Genomic DNA, 27,906 nt, shown 5'->3' with positions numbered 1-27,906 from the left:
ACCGGAGCCGCGGCCTGTGGAGAAACTGACGCTAGAGGAAGTGGAGGAGGAGGGGAAGGAGGAGGAGGAGAGGGAGGAGGTGGGCAGGGTGGAGGAGTACGCTGTGTGGGGGAGGGTGGAGGAGCTGGGGAAGAGCGAGGAGAACGAGGTGGAGGAGGTTAGGGAAGGAGGTGGAGCAGGAGCCGTGTGGTGATGGTGCTGACGGTACTCCTCCTCTAGCCTCTCCGTCCGCTCCCGGTTCTTGCTCCCCCGCGGGCGCCCCGGTCCGTGCCGGCTCTTCTTGTTGCCACGGTGCCTCCTCTCCCGGTGTGTTGGCAGCGGTGGTGGGGGCGTGGCCTTGTCTTCCTCTAGGTCGGCCTCCTCCAGTATAGGGGGCGTGGCTAGGTGCGGGGACTTGAGAAGCGACTTTGAAAGCTTGTAGTCCCCTGAGGAAGAGGAGGAGGAGATTTTGCGGAGCTTGCTGCTGCTGCCGCCGAGCCCACCCGAGGAGGAAGTGATGCGCATGATGGAGCCGAAGGTGGAGATTGTGACCTTGGTCTCAAAAGAGTTGCCTTCGCCCTCTGACCTCTCGTGACCCTGCGACGACCCTCCGTGAGGTCCGTCAACTGGGGTCAGGGCCGGGGGCTGCAGAGAGGCCTTGTTGTGATATTTACTATTGTCCAAATCCTCCTCCTCTTCTTTCTCTTCTTCCTTTTCCTCCTCCTCTTCTTCGTCATCTTCCTTAGGCGCTGTCCATCTGGTCCGCTCGTCACGGTGCTCCTCAGCACCATGCTCGTCCGCTCCTCGGTCGGGGTCGCACTCCAAACGAGAGGTAGAGGAGAACGGGAGGAAGTCTTGGGAGCCGCCACCTGGGAATACACACCGTAGTTATTCCTAAACACAGCACAATAACCAGACAACACTATACGGTAGAGTTAAACCTAAAACCATTATAAAACACACATTCAGACTAAACACAGTGAAGTTATACCAAAACAAAGAGTTCTGCACTAGAGAGTTGGTTATTCACAAACAGAACTGACTGAGAAGTTGCTTGGACACAAAATGGCCGGTTAGTTGGCCCATAAAGGATTAGCTTTGTACCCGTGTTGAAGGGACTGGAGGAGCAAGAGGAAGAGGAGCAGCTCTTGCCAATGCTTCCTGTCTTCTTACTGCGATGTCCCACCTGGCCGTGAGAGCTCAACCTCTTCGAATTCCCCTCGCTGTCCTTGTTGCTGTGGTGACCCGACGACAACTAAATCAACAACACAGAGAGGCCACAGGGGAAAGTGGATCATTATGGATTGAGAAGGGGTTTGATGTCATAGATTCAAGCCATTTACGCTCGTTAGAAAGTATTGCAATACGGTCCTGTTAGAGAGATCAACCAAGGACCTCACCTGAATAAAACCATTTTCTCAAATGTATCAACTTAGCAATAAGCAATAGTTCAAACTATTTAGGAGCCCAAATGGTTATACTAGAACAATGAAGGGAGACAGATAGGATAGGTGGAGGTGGGGAAAGACTAGAGAGAGAGAGAGAGAGAGAGAGAGAGAGAGAGAGAGAGAGAGAGAGAGAGAGAGAGAGAGAGAGAGAGAGAGAGAGAGAGAGAGAGAGACCGAGGGCATTTAGGGGTGTACATATTGGGGTTGGCTTTACCTTGTCCATACTGCTGGACAGTGAGGACCCCAGACCATCAGATGACTTTTTATGCCGCTCCTTTTGCCTCATCTTGTCCTTGTGACTCTGAATGAAACCCGAAGGGAAAGGCTGAGGATTTTAGCATTTATGCAAATACAGGAACGCGCACACACACACACACGCGCACACGCACGCACACGCACACGCACACACACACACAAATACACAATACACACACACTCACCTTCCTGAGCCTGTGGTGGTGGGAGCCGTGTTTGTCCTGGGCGGGGGATGTGGAGCGCCCCCTAGAGGGGCCGAAGGAGCTGCGTTCTGTGTTCTCTCCACTGGAGCGCATCTTCCTCTGCTACAGGACCCCGCAGAGGAGAGGCAGAGAGTCACACTGCTGCCAACCATAATGGTCACAGAGGCAAGTACAGCTAGATGGGCAATAGCTAGACGGACAGTAGCTCGACGGGCAATAGCTAGACGGGCAATAGCTCGATGGGCAATAGCTCGACGGGCAATAGCTAGACGGGCAATAGCTCGATGGGCAATAGCTCGACGGGCAATAGCTAGACGGGCAATAGCTAGACGGACAATAGCTAGACGGACAATAGCTCGACGGGCAATAGCTAGAGGGACAATAGCTAGACGGGCAATAACTAGACGGGCAATAGCTAGACGGGCAATAGCTAGACGGGCAATAGCTAGACGGGCAATAGCTAGACGGCAATAGCTAGACGGGCAATAGCTAGACGGACAATAGCTAGACGGACAATAGCTAGACAGACAATAGCTAGACGGGCAATAGCTAGAGGGACAATAGCTAGACGGGCAATAGCTAGACGGGCAATAGCTAGACGGGCAATAGCTAGACGGGCAATAGCTAGACGGACAATAGCTAGACGGGCAATAGCTAGAGCTACAGGGACAACTAGGGGAAGAAGCTATTTCTCCACGCCGGCTTGAAAAGCTGTCTCCTTGCCTTCCTCAATGCAGTATGTGAATGGACGTTACCAATCCAAGAGGAGGTTGTAAGTCCTTTCCAAAGTCTTCTTATTACACTACACTCTTATAACACATTTCCATATTTCATTCCATTCAAATAAAGAAGAATTGGAGATCTCCTAGAAAGTTGAAAACAGACGTGAATACGTCTCTTACCATCTTGATGTAATGGTGCTTGCAGTAGCCACAGTACTTGACGTTGTCAGCCTCGGGGCCCTCCTCCTCACACAGCAGGCCAGCCATCTGAGCACTGCACAGGGTCAGACAGTCAGACAGATGGGAGAGGACACACACACGCACACACACACACACACACACACACACACACACACACACACACACACACACACACACACACACACACACACACACACACACACACACACACACACACACACACAGACCACTCACCAGGTGACGTGGAAGGCTTGTCGACAGCCCTGGCGGTTGCACGTCATGCAGGCTCCACAAGCAGCCTTGCTCTCTCTCCCATGGTCCTCACAGATATAACACGTCTAAAGAGAGGGGAGGGAGAAAGATGAAAAAGGATGACGACTGACCAGAACATATCTCCTCTTATCAACGTCAGATGTCATGTCCACCTGAAATCCCTCGCAGATGTAAAGGGCAGACTTTTCTACGGACGGTAAAATCGGTCATTCCATAAAATGAGTGCTTTTTGCATCCCGTTGATTTATTAAGTAGGAATTGTGCACAAATATTGCATTTCAAAAGCGTGTTATTTGACTGTAAATGAAGACCACATGGAACATTCAATGCATCTGATTTTTAATATGAATAAAGACTTGCTAAAGTGCCAAAATTCAGCAATATGCCATGTACCTCTGTGTCTCCTCTGTGACTTATATGACGATTTTAACCCATGTCTCTCTGTGCATCCTCTGTGACTTATATGATGATTTTAACCCATGTCTCTCTGTGCATCCTCTGTGACTTATATGAAGATTTTAACCCATGTCTCTCTGTGCATCCTCTGTGACTTATATGAAGATTTTAACCCATGTCTCTCTGTGCATCCTCTGTGACTTATATGAAGCTTTTAACCCATGTCTCTCTGTGCATCCTCTGTGACTTATATGAAGCTTTAAACCCATGTCTCTCTGTGCATCCTCTGTGACTTATATGAAGCTTTTAACCCATGTCTCTCTGTGCATCCTCTGTGACTTATATGAAGATTTTAACCCATGTCTCTCTGTGCATCCTCTGTGACTTATATGAAGATTTTAACCCACTTAACCCCAATGTTTCTGAGTGGGTCGAGCATAACACGTCAACCCTGTTATCCAGAGATAGACTAGAGATGTATTTTTTTATTTATTTTTTTAAATTGAAGTAAGCATATAATTGCCCCTATCTGTTGATGTGTTACAAACTTTTATTCCCCGTCACAAGGAGATTTATGGATGATTTTAGATGAAGTCATCAACCATGTTACTTTATTTGGCACCTAATAGATACTTACAATAGTATATTTATATATTTACTCTCTGGAGATGGGGGAAAAGTGTTTTCTATTAGGTTGAACATGTGCTCTTTATGACAGAATGATACAATTAAGTGGAATAAAAAGTTAGACTACTCAAAAGGTAGCTAATTGGTGGAACAAGCCAAATCTAGATGTCTGTAGGTGTTTCCCAAATGGCATCCTATTCCCTATAGTGCGCACTCACTACCTTTGACCAGGGCCCATAGGGCTAAAAAGTAGTGCACTATACTTTGGGCTCTGGTAAAAAGTAGTGCACGACAGAGAATAGGGCTCCATTTGGGACACAACCAGTGTGATACTGTTCAACTGTATGGGCCTCACCAGTGCCCAGAGTCCAACCCTAGCCTGTCATTGATAGCAGGCTGTTATGAAACATTCTGCCCCCCTCCACACCTCGCTCCCCCACGGCTATTACCCAGACAGAGACAGAGGGGGCTGGCTGTCTGCCTAGCAACAGGTGCTGGACAAAGGAACAGCGGGCTCCTTACCTTTCTTCTCATCTACCCCTCCTTCCCTTCATCTACCCCTCCTCTCCCCTTGTGAGCCATAAGTATCATGGGCCAAAGGGAAACAGAGAAACGGCATCTGGAGCTACTGTAAAGGAGGGAGGGTGGTGGGGCTTATTGAACCTTCACTCATTGCCTGCGTCCCAAATGGCTCCCTATTCTCTGTGTAGTAAAGCTTCTTTTGACCAGGCGCCCATAGGGGATAGGGTGCTATTTGGGACACGGCCATTGTCCAGTCAAACGCTCTCTAAGAATGGAGGGCAGCAAATCCGGATGAATGGCTCTGACAATCCAGACCAGAGAGGTGCAAGCCATTTACTGTAGCTGCCCCTGACACTGTAACATGAGACCACTACAAGACAAGCACTCACTATTGTACAGCAGCAAGTGTCTATGTAGCTTCCCATTGACTCTAATAGAACTGTAATCCAATCGCATAAAAGCTTTCATTCCAAAAAATCTTGTCTGGTGGGCATATGCTGTATATAGATTTTTCCACAATAACGATCACTCAAGACCATTAGGCCTAAAAGCATGCAGACTGTGGTGGGATACATGGCACATGATCATCCAGATGCCAACTCTAAAAGAGATAACTTGCAGAGAGGACTTGAAAGAGAGGGCTTAGGAAAAACTCTGGATGATCGCATGAAAGCTTTGCCTGTGCAAAAAAAAATATATTGTATACTAATGACTGCTTGCAAATCACAGAATAGGACAAAAATGCCCCCACACGTTTGTGTGGAATATTGAAGATAGGCACATAGATGGACAACCATTTACTCTGGCTAAAGAAACAATATATCCAAATTGATTAAATCTTCATAGGCCGATAAAATGCATTTTAAATGACGGTCAAAACATCCTTCACAAAAGACAAACAAGCTTATCAAACGTTGAGGTGAACAGTGAAGAATACCTTGATGTATCTGTCGTGAGGGACGTACTGTAGTACGATAGGCTCCATGGTGAGAACGTTGGCAAACTGCACCTCGGGAATATAGAGTGCACAAACCACATGGGCCCAGCCTGGAGCGAAAACAGCTCACATTAGTACACACACACACACACACACACACACACACACACACACACACACACACACACACACACACACACACACACACACACACACACACACACACACACGCACACACAAGCACACCCTGACACACACATTAACACAAACACATCATATATTTGTAAGACGAGGGAAACGTGGAGGATGGCGGGATTGATGGAAAGTAGAGGATGAAGAATAAAGGAAAGAAAATCTGTGTCCAGTAGATTACCTCCACTGTCTGTCCTCTTGAGGGCGCCATCTTTGTGAGGGCACAGCTCACATCTCTGATGAGAAATGAGAGCACACCTCACAATAACCAACTAAGCACAGTAGCTTCGATAGCATGCTGTACTACCAGTGTTATTACTGCAACAGGCAGGGATATTCTGTACATTGATAGACATGCAGTACATGAGTATACGGATAATATATTGATATACTGGACATATATACTCACCACTCTGGCAGCTCTCTCCTGAGACTCACATTTTCGACAGAACCATGGTCCAGTGGGGACCTGGACGATGCCATAGCACGCTGTAACACACACACACACACACACACACACACACACACACACACACACACACACACACACACACACACACACACACACATAAATAGAGGCACAAATACAGACATCTTTAGTCTACCACTCAAATGAACGAGACACAAACAAAGGAACAAAAAACAGTTACCTAACTTATTAGTTATGTAACTAACTAACTTCTTGGTATACCTTCAACTTTTAATTTGTATTTGTTTTACTGTTGAGAGCAAGCATAGAGTAAGTAAGTAGCCTTGGCGTGTGCGAGCCGGAACGACACATAGGAGAAAGAGCCCATCTCCTGTTTCTGTAGCGTGAAGCAGCTTGATGTACAAGTTCACCCCCTGGACAGGATGCTAGTCTATCACAGGGCTTTACCCCCAATCTATCTCCTTAATGCTGAGTGCCAAGCAGAGATGCAGCAGGTCCGGGAATCAAATTCCCAACCTTTTCGGGATAAACACTCTTACCACAAGGCCACTGAATTGAGAGAAGGCATAGTCGGGGCATGAAGTTAAGTGTGACAATGATTTATAGATTTGTTGTCACAAATATTCTGAGATTATACAAATATTGATAGGCTATTGATGTACGTCACCCTTTTCAAAGAGTGGTGGTGTTTTGAACGCAGCCATATTGGTTTTACTTGGCAAGACAGGCTGATTTATAATAATCTTGACATTAATAACAGTTTATAAACTCAGATCGTATTGTGTGTCAGCTACATACGATTTTGTTATTGATGTGTCCTACTTAACACAATAAATAAAAGCCACGGGGGGCTATACTGTAAAGGTGTGTACAACTGTTATAGCCTTACATACATATTTACACATTAAATCCTAATTAGTGTCTCTTATTCAAATAAAAACTCATGGACATATTGAGCGGATACGTTGTTGCATTGCTGAGATACAAAGATGTCAACAAAGAAAGTGAATATATCGTTGTGGAAACAATTCATCCGCAAGGCCCGATAGGCCAGCTCGTCTGCTGCTCCAGTAGTAGCAAATGCTTCCTAACGGTGCGTAACAAAAACCGCATTAGTCGGCGCCATAAGGGCTTGATGTCATTTTATATGTCTCCTCTCGCGGTCGCACCACGTCAACGCGTGCAGAAGGAAAACACCCCCTCCCACATAAATACAGACAGACCCACACGCACGTAGGCACGCACCACCCCATCCTTCCCCCAATAGCGTAATTACATTGTAAAATAGCAAGCTAGTTACCCTGGTGAACAGCGACGCTGCATCCGTGCCCATCACAGTATACAAGAGGATTTTCAGCCCAGCCTCGCTCATCGGAACACACGCAGCAACCTCCAACCATTTCCCGCATACTGTTCCCATACGGTATTGTATACGGTTTTGCGGCGACTTAAATCGCCAGGGTGTCAAGTAGTCCCTGACTTCAACTGTGTCTCAAACATGGTAGTCGGTAGTCGTGCTCCACTGCAATCAAGAATGAATTTCAGCGTGGGGTTCGGGTACAGAGAGTTTTTCCGTGATGTCTTCCCGTCCCCCGTAGAACCGATGCAGTGCGCATGCCCACATCTGCAGAATAGTCTCACTGTGTGAAGATGACAATATTTCCATCCCTTGAAGTTGTATGTCCTCAGTTGTCCATGCTCAATAACAATATATATGCTCAATTTCTACATTATAATGACCAAACAGCCCCGATCTCCTGCTGTCGAAAAGCAATAATGACAAGTGTAGACTAAAGCGTGCCTCTTCTCTTTGAACGGTAGATAAAAAGCACTTTAAATGCATAGCGCCATCTTTAGGGATCGGACAAAACACAAATGTCTCGGCCTACTGACCGAAATTGAATATCCAGACATAGTTTGAGGAAACTGTTAATATCATTCAGCAATATGTAGTCCAGGTCAACTACTTTGCCGATTTATTTAGAAACTTTCTAACAACCAAATCCAATATGTAGGCATATTAAAAAGTATTATCATAATAATAGTCCGTAAACAGAATCAGATAACTATGTTGTACTAGAGGCATTATAAAGTCTCATAAGGATGGTTGCTTAATCAGAGGTCATTAAAATACAATTGTAGGTTTATAATGCGTTTTATTAGGCACTTGTGTGATGTGTAATGTAAAACATTGTTGTAAAACATTACTTATTACATGATGATGATGATCTTTATCAGAAAGTGAAGTGAACTATAATGTTAGAAATTATTGCATGAACATGTGCAAAAAGCAATACAATATAATAATGTCTGTAATATCCTACAGATTACAACTATTGTTTATGAACATAAAATTCAATTGTAATCCAAAGATTTAATAGGAGTTTATGGCAGAACTCAAAAACAGAAGATGTGATTCTATTTCCTTGGAATGACAGACTGCCAGTCAGCCTGTGAGTCTTTAATAGCCATGCTTTTTGAAATATTAAGCTCTGGCCACAACATAATTGGAATAGTCAAGCCTTTTTCAAGGACAGCTTGAACAAGCTGATTTCAAGGTTTTACTGCTAACCTACAAAGCATTAGAAGGGCTTGCTCCTACCTATCTTTCTGATTTGGTCCTGCCGTACAATACTACACATACGCTACGGTCACAAGACCCAGGCCTCCTTATTGTCCCAAGAATTTCTAAGCAAACTGCTGGAGGCAGGGCTTTCTCCTATAGAGCACCATTTTTATGGAATGGTCTGCCTACCCATGTGAGAGACGCAGACTCGGTCTCAACCTTTAAGTCTTTATTGAAGACTCATCTCTTCAGTAGGTCCTATGATTGAGTGTAGTCTGGCCCAGGAGTGTGAAGGTGAACGGAAAGGCACTGGAGCAACAATCCACCCTTGCTGTCTCTGCCTGGCCGATTTCTCTCTCTCCACTGGGATTCTCTGCCTCTAACCCTATTACATGGGCTGAGTCACTGGCTTACTGGTGCTCTTCTATGCCGTCCCTAGGAGGGGTGCGTCACTTGATGGGTTGAGTCACTGACGTGATCTTCCTGTCTGGGTTGGCACCCCCCCTTGGGTTGTGCCGTGGTGTAGATCTTTGTGGGCTATACTCGGCCTTGTCTCAGGATGGTAAGTTGGTGGTTGAAGGTATCCCTCTAGTGGTGTGGAGGCTGTGCTATGGCAAAGTGGGTGAGGTTATATCGTTGGATGGGGCCACAGTGTCCCCTGACCCCTCCAGTCTCAGCCTCCAGTATTTATGCTGCTATAGTTTATGTGTCAGGGGGCTAGGTTCAGTCTGTTATATATGTACTGTGTGAATTTCTCTCTCTCTCTCTCTCTCTCTCTCTCTCTCTCTCTCTCTCGTCTAGAGACAGCAGGAGCGGCTATGAAAAGCCAACTGACATTTACTCCTGAGGTGCTGACCTAGGTTTCTTCTTAGGTTCTGGCCTTTCTAGAGAGTTTTTCCTAGCCACCGTGCTTCTACACCTGCATTGCTTGCTGTTTGGAATTTTAGGCTGGGTTTTTGTACAGCACTTCAAGATATCAGCTGATGTAAGAAGGGCTCTATAAATTAATTTGATTTGAATAGTCCCCTCCAGTGGTTTTCGTGTCCACCTCCTCATATGAGGAGATGCTGCCAGGCCCCATATTGTAGTCTGCCAACGCCCCTGAAAAACATAAACACAATAGGTTAGTAGTTGCATACAGTACTACAACATGTATGATTCATCAACTCAATCCAGAAGTGGGTCAGTAAGTACCTTTCAGCTTCTGCTCATTGGTCCAGTGGGGATATTTTTTGTCAACATCTGAATAGGAGCCACATAGGAGCCATCTGTGCGTCTTGTTCGATATGCTCCTGACTATCCCATGCCCCCTGTGGACGGTGGCAGCGCTTGTCAACCTAGAAAAACCTAGGCATGACCTCCTGGGAAGCAGTTGCACAGTGGGTAAAAAAAGAACTGTTTGAAATTCAACAGCCAGATTACAATAATGGGTGTACAAATGAGATCTCTACAACCTGCATACAATCATGATTGTAATTATGTTATTTCAACCCCTGATCTAGAGTCTCACATTCATTCTCACGTAAATGTTTATGTTTACCTGCATTAGCCCATGGACATTTCCATTGTCCCCTGAGCCATTGACCAGTCCTGTCCCACCCCTGGACTCTAGAGATAATACCACCGAGGACAGCTGGGTCCACTCCATACCTTTGCCCTGCGTTGGTGATGCGGCCCCTGTACCTCCAGGCTGTGTAAGGGCTATTTGACCAAGGAGAGGGCTGCCTCAGGTTATTATATATACTTTTTAAATTCAACCTTTATTTAACTAGGCAAGTTAGTTAAGAACAAATTATTATTTACAATGAAGGCCTACAATCCAGACGACACTGGGATAATTGTGTCACGGCCAGTTGTGATACAATCACAGCCAGTTGTGATACAGTCTGGATTCGAACCAGGGTGTCTTTACTGACGCCTCTAGCACTGAGATGCAGTGCCTTAGACCACTGCACAACTCAGGAGATTACCTGGCCTCCACAATCACCCGACCTCAATCCAATTGAAATGGTTTGGGATGAGTTGGACAGCAGAGTGAAGGAAAAGCAGCCAACAAGTGCTCAGCATTTGTGGAAACTCCTTCCAGACTGTTGGAAAAGCATTCCTCATGATGCTGGTTGAGAGAATGCCAAGAGTGTGCAAAGCTGTCATCAAGAAAAAGAGTGGCTACTTTGGAGAATATCAAATATAAAATATATTTTGATTTGTTTAACACTTTTTTCGTGTTATTTCATAGTTTTGATGTCTTCGCTATTATTCTACAATGTAGAAAATAGTAAAAATAAAGAAAAACTCTTGAATGGGTAGGTGTGTCCAGACTTTTGACTGGTATTGTATATATAACAGTTGTCAGAAACCACATACCACTGGAACTTTTCCCGTCAGCATTTGCTGTTGCCCATGTGGCACCGTTAGTGTCAACTTTGCTAATATCGCCGTAACGATTTGCTAAAATAAAGACAATTATTTATTATTTGAGTGCATACTAACTCATACCACAACATAATCATTGATGGTTATTTTTCAATAAGCCCTGCTGTTGGCTTATATTCCAGACACAATGTTTAAAGAGTTCTACTACACACACAGGCAATTCACATCCTACAAATACAGAAAGATATGACAGGATCTTTTAACTGGTTTTAGTAAATTACAATTACAATATTATGCAGAATTCATGATAGAGCTGAATAAAGCTCACCCATGTTGATGTTTTCTCTTAAAATTCTTGAAACTGGAAGATCTTCAAAATGATACAGCGTGGCTGTTTCACTGAGAACTGACCTCGTTGAGAAAGTTCAGATTGTACATCTTCGTGGACACAGTGGGATTTCCCTTTATATAGGCAGGTCTTGATGAACCATCTGACTTCAGAGAAATCATGTCTGAGTCCAGAAACAACCCAATCCTCCCTACTAGGTCAAACTGAAACTGAAAACAATGATTTGAGTGGACATAGTAGGAAATGCGTGCTTGAAATCTAAATTGAGCAAGGTGCCTAATTTTAACAGAACAATAGCCTCCAGCCAATAAAATGGACCACAGGGGTATTAAAGGGATAGTTCACCCAAATTACAAAATTACACATTTGCTTCCTTACCTTGAAAACTATTTATGAAAATAATAACTTTTGTGGTTTTTGTGAACTATCAATATTCTCAAACTCTTTATTTGTGTAATTATCAACCGAAGCAATTTCTTGGACAAAAATAAGTTAGACCTTGATTCAGTCAGTAGATGTCACTGTGAGCCCTATTCCATTGTGCATCGTATGTTCTCCATGGTCAATGTATTACTTCGGTCTCTCACTGGAGGCTGTTGGCACCTTAATTGGGGAGGACAGGCTCGTGGTAATGGCTGGAGCGGAATCAGTGGAATGGAATCAAACACATGGTTTCCGGGTGTTTAATGCCATCCTATTTGCTCGGTTCCGGACAATATTATGAGCAGTTCTCCTCTCAGCAGCCTCCACTGCTGTCTGTAAGTAAATTGCTGCTGGGTAACTTGTTTTATGCTTGTAGAAGAGAGGGAGACAGGGAACTTTACAGGGACACTTGGGCAGATAGAGAAAGTTAGACAAAGGACTGGGTCATCAAACCATGGACACCAACTCCACCTCTCTACCCTTCTATACTCTCCTTACAGTTTACATTGAAAAATATATATTTAGCATTGTTGTTTTTAATGCAGAGACATACAAACCTGTCATCTTTACAATAAACATCCTGATAAGCATATCTGGGCGGATTCATTGAGAGCACAGCCTGCTTTATAAGTATAAAGTCTCTTCACTCAACTCTGCATTGAGAGAGAGAGAGAGAGAGAGAGAGAGAGAGAGAGAGAGAGAGAGAGAGAGGGAGAAAGAAAGGGGAAATGAGTGCTGATGGAAAGGACAGATAAAGAGATGTCAGCAGCTGGATGAGATGAGACTCACACCTGTTCTGGTGGTCTGACGCCGGTCCGAGCAGTGAGTCGTGACTGACTGTGTCCCTGGTCTGTCTGACATGTGGCTGGCTCGTCAACTTATTGCCTGCTTACTGTTACTGATACGACTAGGGAGTCTGATTAGTCTAGCTATATATATGTACATATCTACCTCAATGACCTCCTTCTTATCTCTGCACAATGACTCGGTACTGGTACCCCGTGTAAATAGCCACGTTATCATTACTCATTGTGTATTTATTCCTTGTGTTATTATTTTTGTATTTTTCTATAATTTCAAATTTTTTCTCTATGTGTTGTTGGGAAAGCCTGTAAGTAAGCATTTCACTGTTAGTCTACACCTGTTGTTATGAGGTATGTGAGTTACTGGTGTGACTGACGGATACTCAGGTGAAAGTGGACATAAGCAGTTTCGATTGGTTTGAGTATTTCTTATCTGGATTGGGGTAGGCAAGTTCTTTCCTAAGGAACCTTCTGCCCTTTGGGAATTGCTTACTGTGTGCCAGACTTCTAGTTTCATATTGACTTGAACTGAAGACATTCCCCCCAAATCAAATCAAGCGTGTTTTTACATTTTGTTCCCTCCTGCCATATCTTTAGCTAACTTTTACATGCAAGCACAGTTCCCCATTAAAGTCACACTGTATGTACAGTGTGAAACATTGGTATTAATGAAAAATAATCAAGCAGCAATAAATTATAATTCCTACTATCAATCCTACATGCTCTTTATTAATGACTGTCTACTTGTGCAATAAGCAGAGCCACAGATCTTGTCTACAAAGCAGTCTCTTACAGCACATGTTCATAGCACATCTCCTTAACTTCTGGGAGCGCTAGATAAATACTGTAAGTTGAAATCAAGGACAGAGAAACAGTTTGACTTTGAGGAGTTGTGAAGAGGGGAGTGTATTGTGAAGTGCTGTCTTTCTTTGAAGCTGTGAACTTCTCAAACCACAGCCTAAAACGAGACACATGACCTTTGAGATCATAAGGATAGTTTTTTTTGCACATAGACTATTAAGAAGACGTAATTTTCTGTAGTGACGCTTGCTACTTCTTTCACAAGGTACAGTCCACACATTAGCTTTAATTCTCTTTTTTTATTTTCGAACCTCAGCACAGTTAACAGGAAAACAAATGTACAGCATAGTCTGTCAGTCAGCTTACAGCGAACGTAAAATGTACTCAGTACTATGTCCTACTACTACTGCTGTACCTACAGAGGACATTTGGACACACTGTAGTATATCCCAACCTAAAAGCAGCAGGCATGGCAAAGGTAATGCCAAATATTGACTGCCTATTACCACTTCTATTGACACTATTGACACTTCTGTTGAATAGTAATCAAAAATAAAATAAACAATATATATATTTAAGTTATTCCGTGGCTTAGTGAAGCAGAATAAAATGTAGTCCCACATAAAACATACATTTCCATCATCTTAGATGGAGAAATAAACTCTATAAAACATTTTAAATGCTACTTTACTGAAATGCTACATTTCTTTGTGTTTGTGTGTGGTAATACTGGTGCTAATTAAAAACAGAAAGGAAAGTCCCTGAGATACCTTTTGTGTGTATGTAATGTAAATACACAATTCGTGTGTGTAAGTGTATAAATGTGTATGTATTATTCCGTTTAGGAGTCTGACTCCATGTATGGGTGTATGTGTGTGTGTGTTCATGTGCACATGTGCGTCTACACTACTTCAACTCCAGGCGGTGCTCGCCGCGTGCAATGTGTGAGGAGAACTCGTAGCGGTCCCGGCTGCGATGGCCACATACATTGCACTCCAGTGGGTCACGGAAGCCATGGCAGCCCATGTGGATGGTGAACATGACGTAATCCAGAAACCACACCCTGCAGTGACCGCAGGGGTACACCGCCCCCGCCCCCGTACCTACCCCAACCCCTACCTCCCCTTCGCTCCTTACCACCCTCAGAGCCTCTAGGGGTGGCATGGGGAGCGCGTGGGCCTGGGTATGGGGGTGTGAGAGGCTGTTGTGGGGACTTGGCCCCAGCAAGTGCCCCAGGTTGTAGATGAGAGGCTGGGAGAGCTGGGCCCGATCGGTGTGGAGTGAGTCCATGCTAGGATGGCCCTGGCTGGGCCGGGGCAGGTAGGCGAGACCGGTGCTCTGCTGCTGCTCCAGCTTGTGACCATTGGTAAGGGCCAGGGGGCTCATGTCAGCGCGGCTCAGGGGGATGGGGTAGGCCCTGTGGGGGGAGGCAGAGTCAGGGTCATGGCTTGTGTAGAGGGGCTGGTGGATGTGGTGGTTCTCGGATCCTGGGGAGGTGAGGGGAGGGTCCATGACGTCAGAGTGGTGGATCAGCTCCCTGTTGAAGCTCAGGTCCAGACACATGCCGTTGTCCCCTGGATCACCCACACAGAGAGAGACACCTCAGCACTCACTTACTCAGCACTGTGCAGATGGGGCAACTAACCCAGAGACAAAAATACATCAACTGTATATCTCTCTATATATATACATATGGCCATATATATGCATATATCTCTATATAAATAGCTCAGCAGTAACCATTTCGCAGACAGAAAAAAGCCAGAGACATGCAGTGGAGAGGGAGCCACAAGATAACCAACTCCACTAACTATAAGGAGCTTCAGCAGCAAAAGAGCAAGCTCGGTCACACTTGAAGAAAAAAAGCACATTCTGTACAATTGAAATCTTGATAGCTCGTACAATAGAGAACTAGCAGGCAGACGCTGACCCTGTAGATAAACGAGCTTCTTACCACAGAACGAACACTAAGAGGGCGTGACAGGACAGAGAAGCTGTGTCCCAAACGTCACCCTGTTCTCTATATGGTGCATTATGGAATAGGGTGCCATTTGGTGAACTATAGGGAATAGGGTGCCATTTAGGACTCAGCCACAGAAACGAGGAGAAGACGAAGAGGCATCTCAGTCTCCACTGCTGCAGCTGCTGTTCCACCACAAGAGGAGACGGAGGCATCTGCTCACGTTTCGCGCTCTCGCCTGTTTTCAACCCTGTGGTCGAACACACCACCTCTCTTTTCCTCCTGTGGTCGTTATATTGCAAGATTTCAGTTCATTTGTCAGGGTGATGGGTGATAGGAGGATCTCTTTAGGCCAGACGCTTGCTGTTTCTTTGCAGTGACTCGAATTCTGAAACTAAACAGTTTATGATAAGCGGAGACGCTTGACAAGAAAGTGTGACCTGGGTATAGGAAATGGATACAACGCCTTAGGGTTTGGGAAGTCAACATGATGACAAATCACTAATTTACTGAAACTGACGTTCTTCAAACACTCAGCAGTAGTAGTAGTGTAGAAGTTTCAATGAAGCACTACAACTTGGATGTTTAAACTTGTCAGTTTGTGTGTGAGAGAGTTCCAGTGTGCAAAAGGCACATCTCCCACGATTGCTTCATGTTATTGGCATTCTATTCATATGCGTGGTTAACCATACCCACCTAACATATACATCAGGCAGGGAAATTAGGGCAGTGGTCTACCACCCTATGGCGCGGTGCAGCAGATGAGGCTGCCGTTCTGGCCAAAATTCCTGCTTGGCAAGCAAAGCAAGGGGGGACAGGAGAACTGCATAGATAGAGAGACATATAGACAGATAGAGAGAGAGACAGCAAAAGAGACAGACAGACAGACAGACATGTAGCTTAGACAGACAATGATACAATACACTTAAAACTTACATTTGTTTAAATTAAATGCAACTGACAGTAAACACTAATAAAATAATAGCAGCAGCAGCAGCGACAATTAATCAAATTGCTATTGAATTACCAAATGAACAATTTCTCAAACGCGTAAGCAACCATCTAGTCACAAAGTCTAGTCACAAAGTAATCATCATTTTGTTTGAATGAACGCCCACACTCGCCCATGCCTAGTTAACCCTACCAAGGTGACAACCTGCGAGACAGTTGAACTGTAAGTGAGGAATGAGTCATACTGGTCTTACCAGTGAACTTCTGTGGCATAGAGCTCTTGCGTTTGGCTACGTTGCTCGCCAACCTGTCCAGTAGCAGAGCGCGCTCTGTGCCCATGTGAGTAGTCCTGGATACGTGGGTGTCCTCACCGGCTGAGAGATACAGAGAGAGAGAGAGAGAGAGAGAGAGGTCTCTTAGCAGTACAGAGGTACAGTAAGGACAGAGTGTGTGCTTTCTGTCCCCTGTGCTGCAACTGTCCACTGCCTCGGGCATTTGAGGTTGTGAAATTCTCGTTTTCTTTTACAGGGCTAACAAACAAAATTACTTTAAAATGAAACTCACCCTCGGAGAAACCAATGAAAATTTGATCGCAGCCAAGATAACAAAGCCCGTGACCTCACTTCCTGGTGTTTTGCTTCATCGACTAGTGAGGCCTGCAGGAGGAAGACCGCAGGTCGAGGATGTGCTTCCTCACCACACGCTATCTATCTGCCGTACTTACGACATTCAACCGACCACAAAACAACAGAGTATTGTTTGTGTCGCAACCGTCTTGGCTGTCCACCATGGCAGGCAAACAGACTTCTGGGGGGTGTGCAGTCAGATCACGACACTGAGACATTTGTCTCTTCTGACTGACTTCCCCTCTGGTGTCCTTACATCACAACGTCTCCCACAGCAACAGCCACAACCTATTTAGCTCTAATGGTGGGCTAACTTACGACCATGAACTCATTGGAATGAAGCTACACAACTCTGCAAACAGCAAATTTGTATGTATGTATGCGTGTGTGCACAAATGTGTGAGTAGATAACAGAATGTGCACACATCTGAGTGTGAGTGCCTGTGAATGTTGTATGTGTGTGTGTGTGTGTGTGTGTGTGCATGTGTGTGTGTGTGTGATTGCATGAGTAAAGTGTGTATGTGTGTATGTCTAAAGTGCGTTTATGTAAGTGTGTATGTGTGTGGTGTCTGAAGTGTGTGTGTGTGTAACAGAGGGTATGTAGGAGTGTCCCGGGGCCTCTCACCTCTCTCAGTGTTGCCTTTGTTCTGGATGTACACATGGCACCTCTCTCGGTGCTCTTCAAGGGAGCTGCGCTGCTTGTAACTGCGACCGCAGTGGTTGCACTTGTAGGGCTTCTCTACTGTGAGAAAAGAGTTTCAGTTAAAACTACAAACTCCCACTTCAAACCATCATACACTTTGCTTACTGAGGCTGTTGTTAAATAATGGGGCAACTACGATCTCTGCAAGAATCTCCTATATTTTTCATTGTTTTATCTCACCCCCCTTTTCTCCCTATTTTTTTTTATTTATCTTGTCTCATCGCCTCAACGGGCTAGGGAGGCGAAGGGGGAGTAATGCGTCCTCCGAAACATGACCCGCCAAACCGCGCTCCTTAACACCCGCCAGCTTAACCCGGAAGCCTGCCGCACCAATGTGTCAGAGGAAACACTGTTCAACTGGCAACTGGGGTCAGCCCACAGGCACCCGGCCCACCACAAGAAGTCGCTAGAGCGCGATGAGCCAAGTAAAGCCCCACCGGCCAAACCCTACCCTAACCCGGACAATGCTGGGCCAATTGTGCGCCGTCCTCACATCCTAAATTCCCAATCTGGCCCTCAAACCATCACGGTCACCTAATAATCCCCAGTTTACGATTGGCTCATTCACCCCCCTCCTCTCCGCTGTAACTATTCCCCAGGTCGTTGCTGTAAATGAGGACGTGTTCTCAGTCAACTTACCTGGTAAAATAACGGTTTAAAAAAATAGATATATATGGGACTCCGGCTACGGCCGGTTGTGGCACAGCCTGGGAAATGAACCTGGGTCTGTGCCACTCGGGAGGACTCAAGAACCTCCTTTAAATGAGCGTCACTGACAGCCCGAAGGTGAAGTGGTATATCTAAATAACTGTGTGCAGACAGGTTATAAGTACCTACGTGTGTGTGTGTTTGCATGTGTACACATATGTTTTGTGTACGTGTGTGAGTAAGTGCGAACAGGTGGAAAATACCTGAGTTTTTGTTATTATAATATGCATGTGTGGACATACATATGTAAACGCAGGTGGCACACATATGGTAGATAGGTACTTGAGTGAGTGCGCAGGTGTCCGCTGAGGGCGTCTCGTCTGCGGCAGGCGTAGCTGCACATAGGGCACTTGAAGGGCTTCTCCCCGGAGTGCAGTTTGATGTGGCGAAGCAGGTTTCCTTTCTGGGTGAAGGAGGCACCACACTGGCTGCAGTGGAATGGACGTTCACCTAGGTGTAGGAAAAAACAGAGGGATCCTATGTCATGGAGAAACTCTGTCAACACTGCCAAGACTTACTGATACAGTAGTTATGTAGCATATAGTTGAGCGACTGTGGTATTAGTACTAGTAGTAGTCACAGTAGTACTGTGACTAAATAGAAGTAACACTTGCTTTGTTCCACACATCTAATAAAGCAGACCATTGAGTGAAGTGTGATTACTGTGTTATAGCAGATGTTGAAATGGCATTTTATCAGTACTAGGGCAAGAAATGTAGAGTACATGTAAAGTCAAATGTGTCCATTCAAAGTATAACGCATGAGTCACTGTACATATTGAAACGCAAATATTTTAATCAAACACCTTGATCTACTAAGTTTATCAAAGCCACAGTGTTATATAACAAAAACACCATTATTTAAGGCCAGTGTTGGTTTGGCTGTGTTACTCTGCTCACCGGTGTGGCTTCGCTTGTGCACGAGCAGCACATTGATGCTGACGCAGGACAGGCCACAGATGTCACAGTTGAGCTTGCCTGCTGCCTGGCTGCGGGGTACTGCTGCGTACAACGAGGAGTTGGTGTGGGCGTCCTGCGGGCCTGTGCTCTCATACTTTACATAATCTGCCAGAGACAGGTCCTGTGGTTCGTTAAGGGTTTCTCCCTCTTCCTCCCCTTCCCCCTCTTCTTCTCCTTCGTCTTCCTCATCCCTTTCCTTCTCATCTTCTTCCTCTTCTTCATAAAGGTAATTGTCTCGTTCACCTTCTTCACTCTTGGGGTACTGATCGTCATTGTCGTCATACTCTTCCCTCTCAGTTTTCACGGGAACCCCATCTAGGAAGTAGGGGAACGAGAGGGTTAAATATATTTCCCTCCTTGGTTATTTGACTTCATTAGCACCTGGAGCTAATTGCATAAAACTAGTTGTGACTGGTCTATGGTGGTAAAACAACATAAAAATATACATATTTTGGGGACTAGTCTTATTTCAGCTGACCGGTTTCATAAACAGACTGACTGACTTTAAAGGGGCAATCAGCAGTTGCTACATTCATTTTTGGACTTATAAATTAATTATATGTGCACATTGATTCTTGAAGAATATAACTTGCAAATGCCTCATGAGCTTAGTTCAACTGTCGTAGCCCATCAAAACCCAAAATATAAGCTTGTTTAACTCCAATGTTTGTAAACAAAGAACATGTAACAAACACTGTATAGCCTCAAAACATGGTTAAAACTATCATTTTGATATCATGGATGGTCAATTCTTGCATCCATAGCTCTGCCTACGAATTTGAGAGTGGTTACATTTCTCCAGCCCCATCCCTCTGCTTTTTACAGAACCAGGGGTGGGGAGCTGGTTTTGTTATTGTTTCTACTGCTGATTACCACTTTAAACTTCAAAAGTTATTATTTTGTCCACTGCCAGTGTGCGAAGAGAAAAATGTTGGTCTATGTTGTAAAACCTATCTAATGATTCTACATGCAATTTTCTGCAAATATGGACATAACAGGATAGTTGCTTGGCTTTGGAACATTCTCAGCACATTTAAGGAACTTGACAAAAAATAATAATAATACAATTCTTGGTGTTTCATTTCCTTAAACATAATCTTTCCTAAAAGTTCAAACATGGTTACATTTTATTTCAATGTTAGTAATGTTCTAGGAACCGTCTCCAAATGGTTTGTCTTTGGGAATGTTCTCAAATTGTTGAGAGAATGTTAAGAAACAACTTTCTGGCCTCCCAGGTGGCACAGTGGTTAAGGGCGCTGTACTGCAGCGCCAGCTGTGCCACCAGGGACTCTGGGTTTGCGCCCAGGCTCTGTTGTAACCGGCCGCGACCAGGAGGTCTGTGGGGCGACACACAATTGGCCTAGCGTTGTCCGGGTTTGGCCGGTAGGGATATCCTTGTCTCATCGTGCACCAGCGACTCCTGTGGCAGGCAGGGCGAAGTGCACGCTAACCAAGGTTGCCAGGTGCACGGTGTTTCCTCCAACACATTGGTGCGGCTGGCTTCCGGGTTGGATGCGCGCTGTGTTAAGAAGCAGTGCGGCTTGGTTGGGTTGTGTATCGGAGGACGCATGACTTTCAACCTTCGTCTCTCTCGAGCCTGTACGGGAGTTGTAGCAATGAGACAAGATAGTAGCTACTAACAATTGGATACCACAAAAAAGGGGTAAAATGTATTTATAAATTTAAAAAAGAAACAACTTTCTTCTTCAGGAATTTCATTACTTCAATATAACGTTTCCTACATGGTTCCATTTAACCCTCCTGCTGTGTTCTCGGTCGAATTGGACCGATTTACAAGTTTTCTCTCTGAAAATTGTAGTTAATTTAATCTAATTATCATAAGGTTCCATGACTTTGTCAACACAGGGCATCTGAACACAATGTTTATATAACATTTTGGCTGTTTTATCTAACTTTTGTACACCTGTGGTGTTCTTGGCCAAAAATGACCAGTCATTACAAATGAATGGGTGAGACTACAATTAGTGTATAAAATTGAGTTCAGGCACATGCCCATTCATCAAATGGACACACTTGCTCTCCCAGACCCCCACATGCATGTGTGTTTAAACACACACACACACACACACAGACTTACTCTCTCTCTCTCACACACACACACACACACACACACACACACACACACACACACACACACACACACACACACCTCACTCCATTTCTTGGCTTCCATGGGAACCTTTCCCCAATATAATTTTCCCCCACGGGAACCACACCTGTTGGCATTCTCACAAACAATCGCAACATTGTTTCAATAATATATAGAACTTTTCTCACAACTCTGGTATATAAAGCTTTTTTGAGGCCTTGCTCACAATTCATTCTGTGGCAGCACAATGAGCAAACGATATACTGTATGTGAGGCTCTTGATCATATCTTTGATCATGACACTGGTGAGGAGAGAGGCCAGAAAACTGACAAAGAAGATGCATTAGAGGAGGAAGTGTCAGAAGTTGAAGACACCACAGAATATGATCCAGACCAAGAGACAACCAGTGGTGAGAAAGAGGGCCCTGCTGAGGTTGTTGTTACATTCCAGTCAAAGAATCTTCATCCCCACCTGAGAGGAGAGGTCGGCTGTCGGCTGAAAATGTTATCAGAATGACCCCAGGGCCAACGAGATACGCCATACCACGGGTTGATGACATAAAATCCTGTCACCATTTAAAAATGTGAAATGGTTTCAAAACAAATGTCCTGTTAAACTTTGACATAAATTAGTCTGTGATAAATAGCACAATATGTTTCATCTGAGTATTTGCTATAGTCAAAATAATCCATACATTATGCTTTATTTTTAAGTAAAAAATGAGTTGTATGAGCTCAGGTCAAAGAGGTCTACAGGCCATAAATAGCAAATAGAAGTTCAAAACGTATAATGTTCACAAGAACTTAAGTTGATAAAAAGATCTAACACAACATTAGATGATAATATATGTATTATTGTGAATTTATAATCAGCTATAATGGGGTGGTCATTTTGGACCGGGAACACAGAATTAATTAACATGAAACGAACACAACAGGAGGGTTAAAGTAATGTTCTGAAATTGTTCCAAGAACATTAAGAAACAATGTTCTTCTGTGGGAATTTCAGTACTTCAGCAATTATGTTTCCTACAGGTTTCCTCATGGTTCTATTTAAAAACATGTTCTCAAATTGTTCCCGAGAACCAAAATGTTGTAAAGTTCAGAGAACGTTCTAAGAATGTCATTTAAAAACATACATTCTGTTTTCAGAACGTGAAGAAAACGTTCCATAAAAAACACAAGAACATGTCAGGACCCGGTTACGAACCCAGGTCTCCGGAGTGAGAAACAGTCACTTAACCAACTGAGCCACGAATAGTCAGCAGAACCCAGAAGATGAGGCAGACACAGCAGTACTTGAGACGGTGTATTTAATAAAGTAAAAAGTGAAGTCCTTCAGGAAAACATGTAACTCCACAAGCTCAAAAGGAATTCCACAAGAACAAGGCAATCCACAAGGTAATCCTCCAAGACAAAAAGGCAAATCCACAAGGTGGTAGGTATAGCACAAAAAGCCTCAAAAGATACTCAAAAATAAATAAACAAGAACAAAAAACAGAATTCCACAAGAGCGTCCACCGGGATCAACAAGAGCACACAGAACACTAGGGCTGGGTGCTAACATACAAACACAGAGCAAAGAACTGAGGGAAACAAAGGGTTTAAATACAATCAGGGGAAACGAGGCACAGGTGCAAATAATAAAGGGGATCAAGGGAAAGCAAAAGGTCAAAAAGCACAATGGGGGCATCTAGTGACCAAAAACCGGAACAACCCTGGCCAAATCCTGACAGAATCCCCCCCCCCTAGGAACGGCTCCTGACGTTCCTACCAGCTCTCTCGGGGTGGAGGGCCCTGAACTGACGAATGAGGTCAGGGTCCAGTATGTCTTTGGCAGGAACCCAGGAGCGCTCCTCGGGACCGTAGCCTTCCCAGTCCACCAGATACTGCCAGGACCGCTGCACCCGGCGGGAATCCAGTATCCGATGGACGGTATAAGCCGGCTGGCCTCCAATGACACGAGGCGGAGGGGGAGGTCTGTCTGCCGGGACAAGTGCAGAAAAAACAACAGGTTTTAATAAGGAAATGTGAAACGTGGGATTAATCTTAAGGGATCTGGGTAAGTGTAGGCGATAAGAAACTGGGTTAACTCTCCTGGCAACCTTAAAGGGACCGATGTATCTTTGGGACAGCTTGCGAGACTCCACCCGTAGTGGTAAGTCTCTTGTGGAGAGCCAGACTCTCTGGCCGGGCGCAGGGTAGGCCCGGGACGGCGACGTCTGTTGGCTTGTTGTTGGTACCTCTGTGAGGAACGCATAAGATTAAGACGGATCTTCCTCCACATAAGCCGACAGCGTCTGACGAACTTCAAGGCTGAAGGCACTCTGACTTCTGCCTCCTGGTCCGGGAACAATGGAGGGGCATAGCCAAACTGACACTCGTGCGGGGACATACCAGTGGAGGAGGAGCGCAAGGTGTTGTGCGCGTATTCGGCCCAAACAATAAAGGACGACCATGTGGACGGGTTGTTACGAGTCATACATCGGAGGGTGGTTTCCAGCTCTTGATTCATCCTCTCTGTTTGGCCGTTGGACTCCGGATGGTACCCTGAAGATAGACTGGCAGAAGCCCCCATGAGCTGGCAGAAGGCCTTCCAAAACCTTGAGGCAAACTGGGGACCTCTGTCAGAAACCATATCTTGAGGAATGCCGAAGACTCGAAACACATGATTAATTACCAACTCAGCCGTTTCCTTGGCAGAAGGTAACTTAGTCAGAGGGACGAACCTGGCCGCCTTTGAAAACCTGTCGATTATGACTAGGATAGTAGTATTGCCATGGGATGGAGGAAGGCCAGTAATAAAGTCCAATGAGATATGGGACCAGGGTCTGTGGGGAACAGGTAAAGGGTGAAGGAGTCCTTGAGGGCGGAGGTGAGAAGATTTGCCCTGGCAGCACACGGGGCAGGCATTGACGAAAGTGGCAACGTCTTCTCTTATGGTAGGCCACCAGAACTTACGCTGGATGAACTCCAAGGTGCGACCTACGCCCGGGTGACAGGTGAGGCGAGAGGAGTGCCCCCACAGAAGGACCTGAGTCCTCACTGCCTTGGGGACAAACAACCGATTGGCAGGACCTCCTTTCGGGTCCGGTTCGATAGCTTGAGCTCGTCTCACGGTATCCTCAACTTGCCACGAGATCGGAGCCACGATCTTAGCAGCAAGAAGGACAGGCATGTCCGTGTCATCTCGAATGGCAGGAGCGTAGACTCGGGACAGGGCATCCGGTTTGAGATTCTTCGACCCGGGCCGATAGGTGAGGATAAACTGGAATCGATTGAAGAAAAGAGACCATCTAGCTTGTCTAGAGTTCAACCGCTTCGCCTGCTGGATAAACTCCAAATTTTTGTGGTCCGTAAGCACTTGAAAAGGGTGAGAAGCCCCCTCGAGCCAGTGTCTCCATTCCTTCAATGCCATCTTAACCGCTAGGAGTTCACGATCCCCCACATCGTAGTTCCTCTCAGCCGGGGTAAGCCGGTGTGAGAAGAAAGCGCACGGATGAAGCTTCTTGTCTTCACCCCTCTGAGACAGGACAGCTCCAACACCAACCTCTGATGCGTCTACCTCCACCGCAAACGGTTCATCCGTAGTCGGTAGTATCAGGATGGGAGCAGAGAGGACGCGCTGCTTGAGTCCTTGGAGGGCCGTCTCAGCTTCTCTTCCCCACAAAAACCTTGCATTGCCACCCTTAGTTAAAGCTGAGAGAGGGGCTGCCACCAAGCTGAAGTTCTTGATGAACTTGCGGTAAAAGTTTGTGAAGCCCAGGAAACGCTGAACTTCCTTAACGGATTTGGGAGTGGGCCAATCCGCTACCGCCCCTACCTTCCTGGGGTCCATTTGGACTCGACCGGGTTCCACTACAAATCCCAGGAATTCGGGATGAATGGAATTCACATTTTTCCAGCTTAACGTACAGATGGCTGTCTAGGAGGCGTTTGAGTACTTGTCTGACATGCTTTGTGTGTTCTTGAAGGGAGCTAGAAAAGATGAGAATGTCATCCAAGTAAACGAAAACAAATATGTTAAGCATATCCCTAAGCACATCGTTTATGAGCGCTTGGAACACCGCTGGGGCGTTGGTCAGGCCGAAGGGCATCACCAAGTATTCATAGTGACCAGTAGGCGTGTTGAAAGCGGTCTTCCACTCGTCACCAGGTCTGATCCGCACAAGATGGTATGCGTTCCGCAGGTCAAGCTTAGTGAAAACAACTGCTTCCTGGAGCAGCTCGAAGGCTGTGGCCATAAGGGGTAGCGGGTAACGGTTACGGACGGTTATGGCATTGAGTCCCCGGTAGTCGATGCAAGGACGTAATCCACCGTCTTTCTTGGCCACAAAGAAAAACCCTGCTCCCGCCGGGGAGGTGGATGGACGCATGAGGCCTGCTTCCAGAGCGTCCTTGATGTAGGTATCCATAGCAGCTCGTTCGGGTGGAGATAGGGAAAAGATCCGACCCCTGGGGGGGCATTTTCCCGGAAACAGGTCGATGGGGCAATCGTAAGGTCTATGGGGTGGTAGCATGGTGGCCCTCTGTTTGCTAAACACCAGTTTGAGGTCATGGTAACACTCGGGAACTCGGGTCAGGTCGATGGATTCTAAAGACTCGGGAGTAGAACTCTGGGAATTCGGGAAAATACAAGTAGCTTGGCACGTAGGACCCCACTGCTTGATAGTGCCCACAGACCAGTCGATGTGAGGGTTATGGCTGTGAAGCCAGGGGTATCCAAGGACGAGAGGGAACTCGGAACAGGAGATCAAATGAAAGTTCATCAATTCCTGGTGTTTTGAAACTGAAAGTCGCAAGGAGGTAGTGACATGAGTGACAAGTCCAGATCCCAAAGGGCTTCCATCCAAAGTAGTAACCCTCATGGGGTCACTTAGAGGTTCAGAGGGAACGCCATTCTCCTTCGCCCAGACACCATCCATGAAGTTACCTGCGGCTCCAGAGTCTACCAAGGCTTGAAGGTGAAGCTTGTGGGTGTCCCAGCAAAGGGTGACTGGAATGAGCAGACGGGAGTTGGACGGATGGGAGGAGGTTATGTTTCCCGTTACAGTTCCCCCCGGTCTGTACGGGACAGAGCGTTTCCCTGGAGCCCAGGACACGTGGAACGGAAATGGCCCGGTTTGCCGCAATATAGACAGCGTCGCTCCCTCATCCGGCGGTCTCTCTCAGCCTGGGAGATGCGTCCAATCTGCATGGGTTCCGGTGGAGCCAGCGAGGATAAAGGTGGGGACTCGGAGCTGGGACTGATAGGGGCTAGAGGTCTACGGTTGAGTTCTCTCTCTCTCAGACGCTGGTCAATGCGTGAGGCCAACTTGATCAGGGACTCGAGATTGTCCGGTGGTTCCCGAGTGGCCAGTTCATCTTGGATAGTGTCGGAATGGCCTTTCAGAGAGCACACCGTGAGCGCCTCGTTGTTCCAGCCACTCGCTGCTGCCACCGTGCGGAACTGGATGGCATAGTCCGTCACGCTGCGCTGACCTTGGTGGAGAGTCAGGAGCTTTTTGGCTGAGTCAGGACCACTGCTTGGGCCTTGAAACACTCGTTTGAATTCCTCAGCAAAGGCAGAGTAGCTGGCACAGCAGGAACTATGGGCATCCCACACAGCAGTAGCCCAGGCCAGGGCTTTTTCCGACAGCAGGGTGATGATATATGCGATCTTAGACCGGTCGGTGGGAAAAGACGAGGGTTGCAGCTCGAAGGAGAGAGAACATTGGGTGAGAAACCCTTTACAAGCACTTGGATCACCTGAGAACCGTTGGGGAGGTGGAAGACGAGGTTCAGCCAGGGGGTTAACTGCCATGGGTACGTGAATCTGAGGTACTGGGACGGGAACTGTTGCCGGGGTAAGTTGATCAGATATCTGCTTTATGGAAGTCAGCATCTCCGACAGAAGATGAGAATGTCTAGCCATTAAGGCCTCTTGCTGAACCAGGGCAGCTTTGTGGCGTTGGACAGTCTCCTGGTGGTGGGACAGCATGGCAACAAGGTCCTGGGAACTGGCTGCCTCTGGGTTCATTCTTTGGCTCTGTGTTTCTGTCAGGACCCGGTTACGAACCCGGGTCTCCGGAGTGAGAAACAGTCACTTAACCAACTGAGCCACGAATAGTCAGCAGAACCCAGAAGATGAGGCAGACACAGCAGTACTTGAGACGGTGTATTTAATAAAGTAAAAAGTGAAGTCCTTCAGGAAAACATGTAACTCCACAAGCTCAAAAGGAATTCCACAAGAACAAGGCAATCCACAAGGTAATCCTCCAAGACAAAAAGGCAAATCCACAAGGTGGTAGGTATAGCACAAAAAGCCTCAAAAGATACTCAAAAATAAATAAACAAGAACAAAAAACAGAATTCCACAAGAGCGTCTACTGGGATCAACAAGAGCACAC

At 45.9% G+C, this 27,906-nt stretch overlaps 2 protein-coding genes and 1 long non-coding RNA gene across 3 annotated transcripts in view; all 3 read right to left on the bottom strand.

Annotated features, from left to right (window-relative positions):
* LOC135538590 (protein AF-17-like) overlaps positions 1 to 7,942 on the bottom strand; it is a 34,902-nt gene extending 26,960 nt beyond the window's left edge. The window contains exons 1-10 of the mRNA XM_064964484.1: positions 7,486 to 7,942; positions 6,165 to 6,244; positions 5,937 to 5,991; positions 5,564 to 5,673; positions 3,043 to 3,146; positions 2,788 to 2,881; positions 1,868 to 1,987; positions 1,642 to 1,728; positions 1,084 to 1,234; positions 3 to 848 (exon numbers count right to left, since the gene is read on the bottom strand). Coding sequence (XP_064820556.1) covers positions 3 to 848; positions 1,084 to 1,234; positions 1,642 to 1,728; positions 1,868 to 1,987; positions 2,788 to 2,881; positions 3,043 to 3,146; positions 5,564 to 5,673; positions 5,937 to 5,991; positions 6,165 to 6,244; positions 7,486 to 7,594 — 1,756 coding nt within the window. The 5' untranslated portion in view covers positions 7,595 to 7,942. The remainder of the gene's footprint in view (positions 1 to 2; positions 849 to 1,083; positions 1,235 to 1,641; positions 1,729 to 1,867; positions 1,988 to 2,787; positions 2,882 to 3,042; positions 3,147 to 5,563; positions 5,674 to 5,936; positions 5,992 to 6,164; positions 6,245 to 7,485) is intronic.
* A 379-nt stretch (positions 7,943 to 8,321) lies between these two features.
* LOC135538586 (uncharacterized) lies at positions 8,322 to 10,237 on the bottom strand. The gene is made up of 2 exons (XR_010455448.1): positions 9,946 to 10,237; positions 8,322 to 9,852 (listed from the first exon to the last, which is right to left on the bottom strand). It is a non-coding gene; the product is annotated as an uncharacterized LOC135538586 (long non-coding RNA).
* A 3,552-nt stretch (positions 10,238 to 13,789) lies between these two features.
* LOC135538574 (zinc finger protein Aiolos-like) overlaps positions 13,790 to 27,906 on the bottom strand; it is a 22,266-nt gene continuing 8,149 nt past the window's right edge. The window contains exons 4-8 of the mRNA XM_064964467.1: positions 19,348 to 19,722; positions 18,731 to 18,898; positions 17,663 to 17,779; positions 16,666 to 16,785; positions 13,790 to 15,074 (exon numbers count right to left, since the gene is read on the bottom strand). Coding sequence (XP_064820539.1) covers positions 14,407 to 15,074; positions 16,666 to 16,785; positions 17,663 to 17,779; positions 18,731 to 18,898; positions 19,348 to 19,722 — 1,448 coding nt within the window. The 3' untranslated portion in view covers positions 13,790 to 14,406. The remainder of the gene's footprint in view (positions 15,075 to 16,665; positions 16,786 to 17,662; positions 17,780 to 18,730; positions 18,899 to 19,347; positions 19,723 to 27,906) is intronic.

The sequence above is a fragment of the Oncorhynchus masou genome, chromosome 5, assembly GCF_036934945.1.
Source record: "Oncorhynchus masou masou isolate Uvic2021 chromosome 5, UVic_Omas_1.1, whole genome shotgun sequence".
Classification (NCBI taxonomy): domain Eukaryota; kingdom Metazoa; phylum Chordata; class Actinopteri; order Salmoniformes; family Salmonidae; genus Oncorhynchus; species Oncorhynchus masou.
The sequence above is the reverse complement of the archived record's forward strand: the minus strand, read 5'-3'. Positions and strand labels throughout refer to the sequence as shown.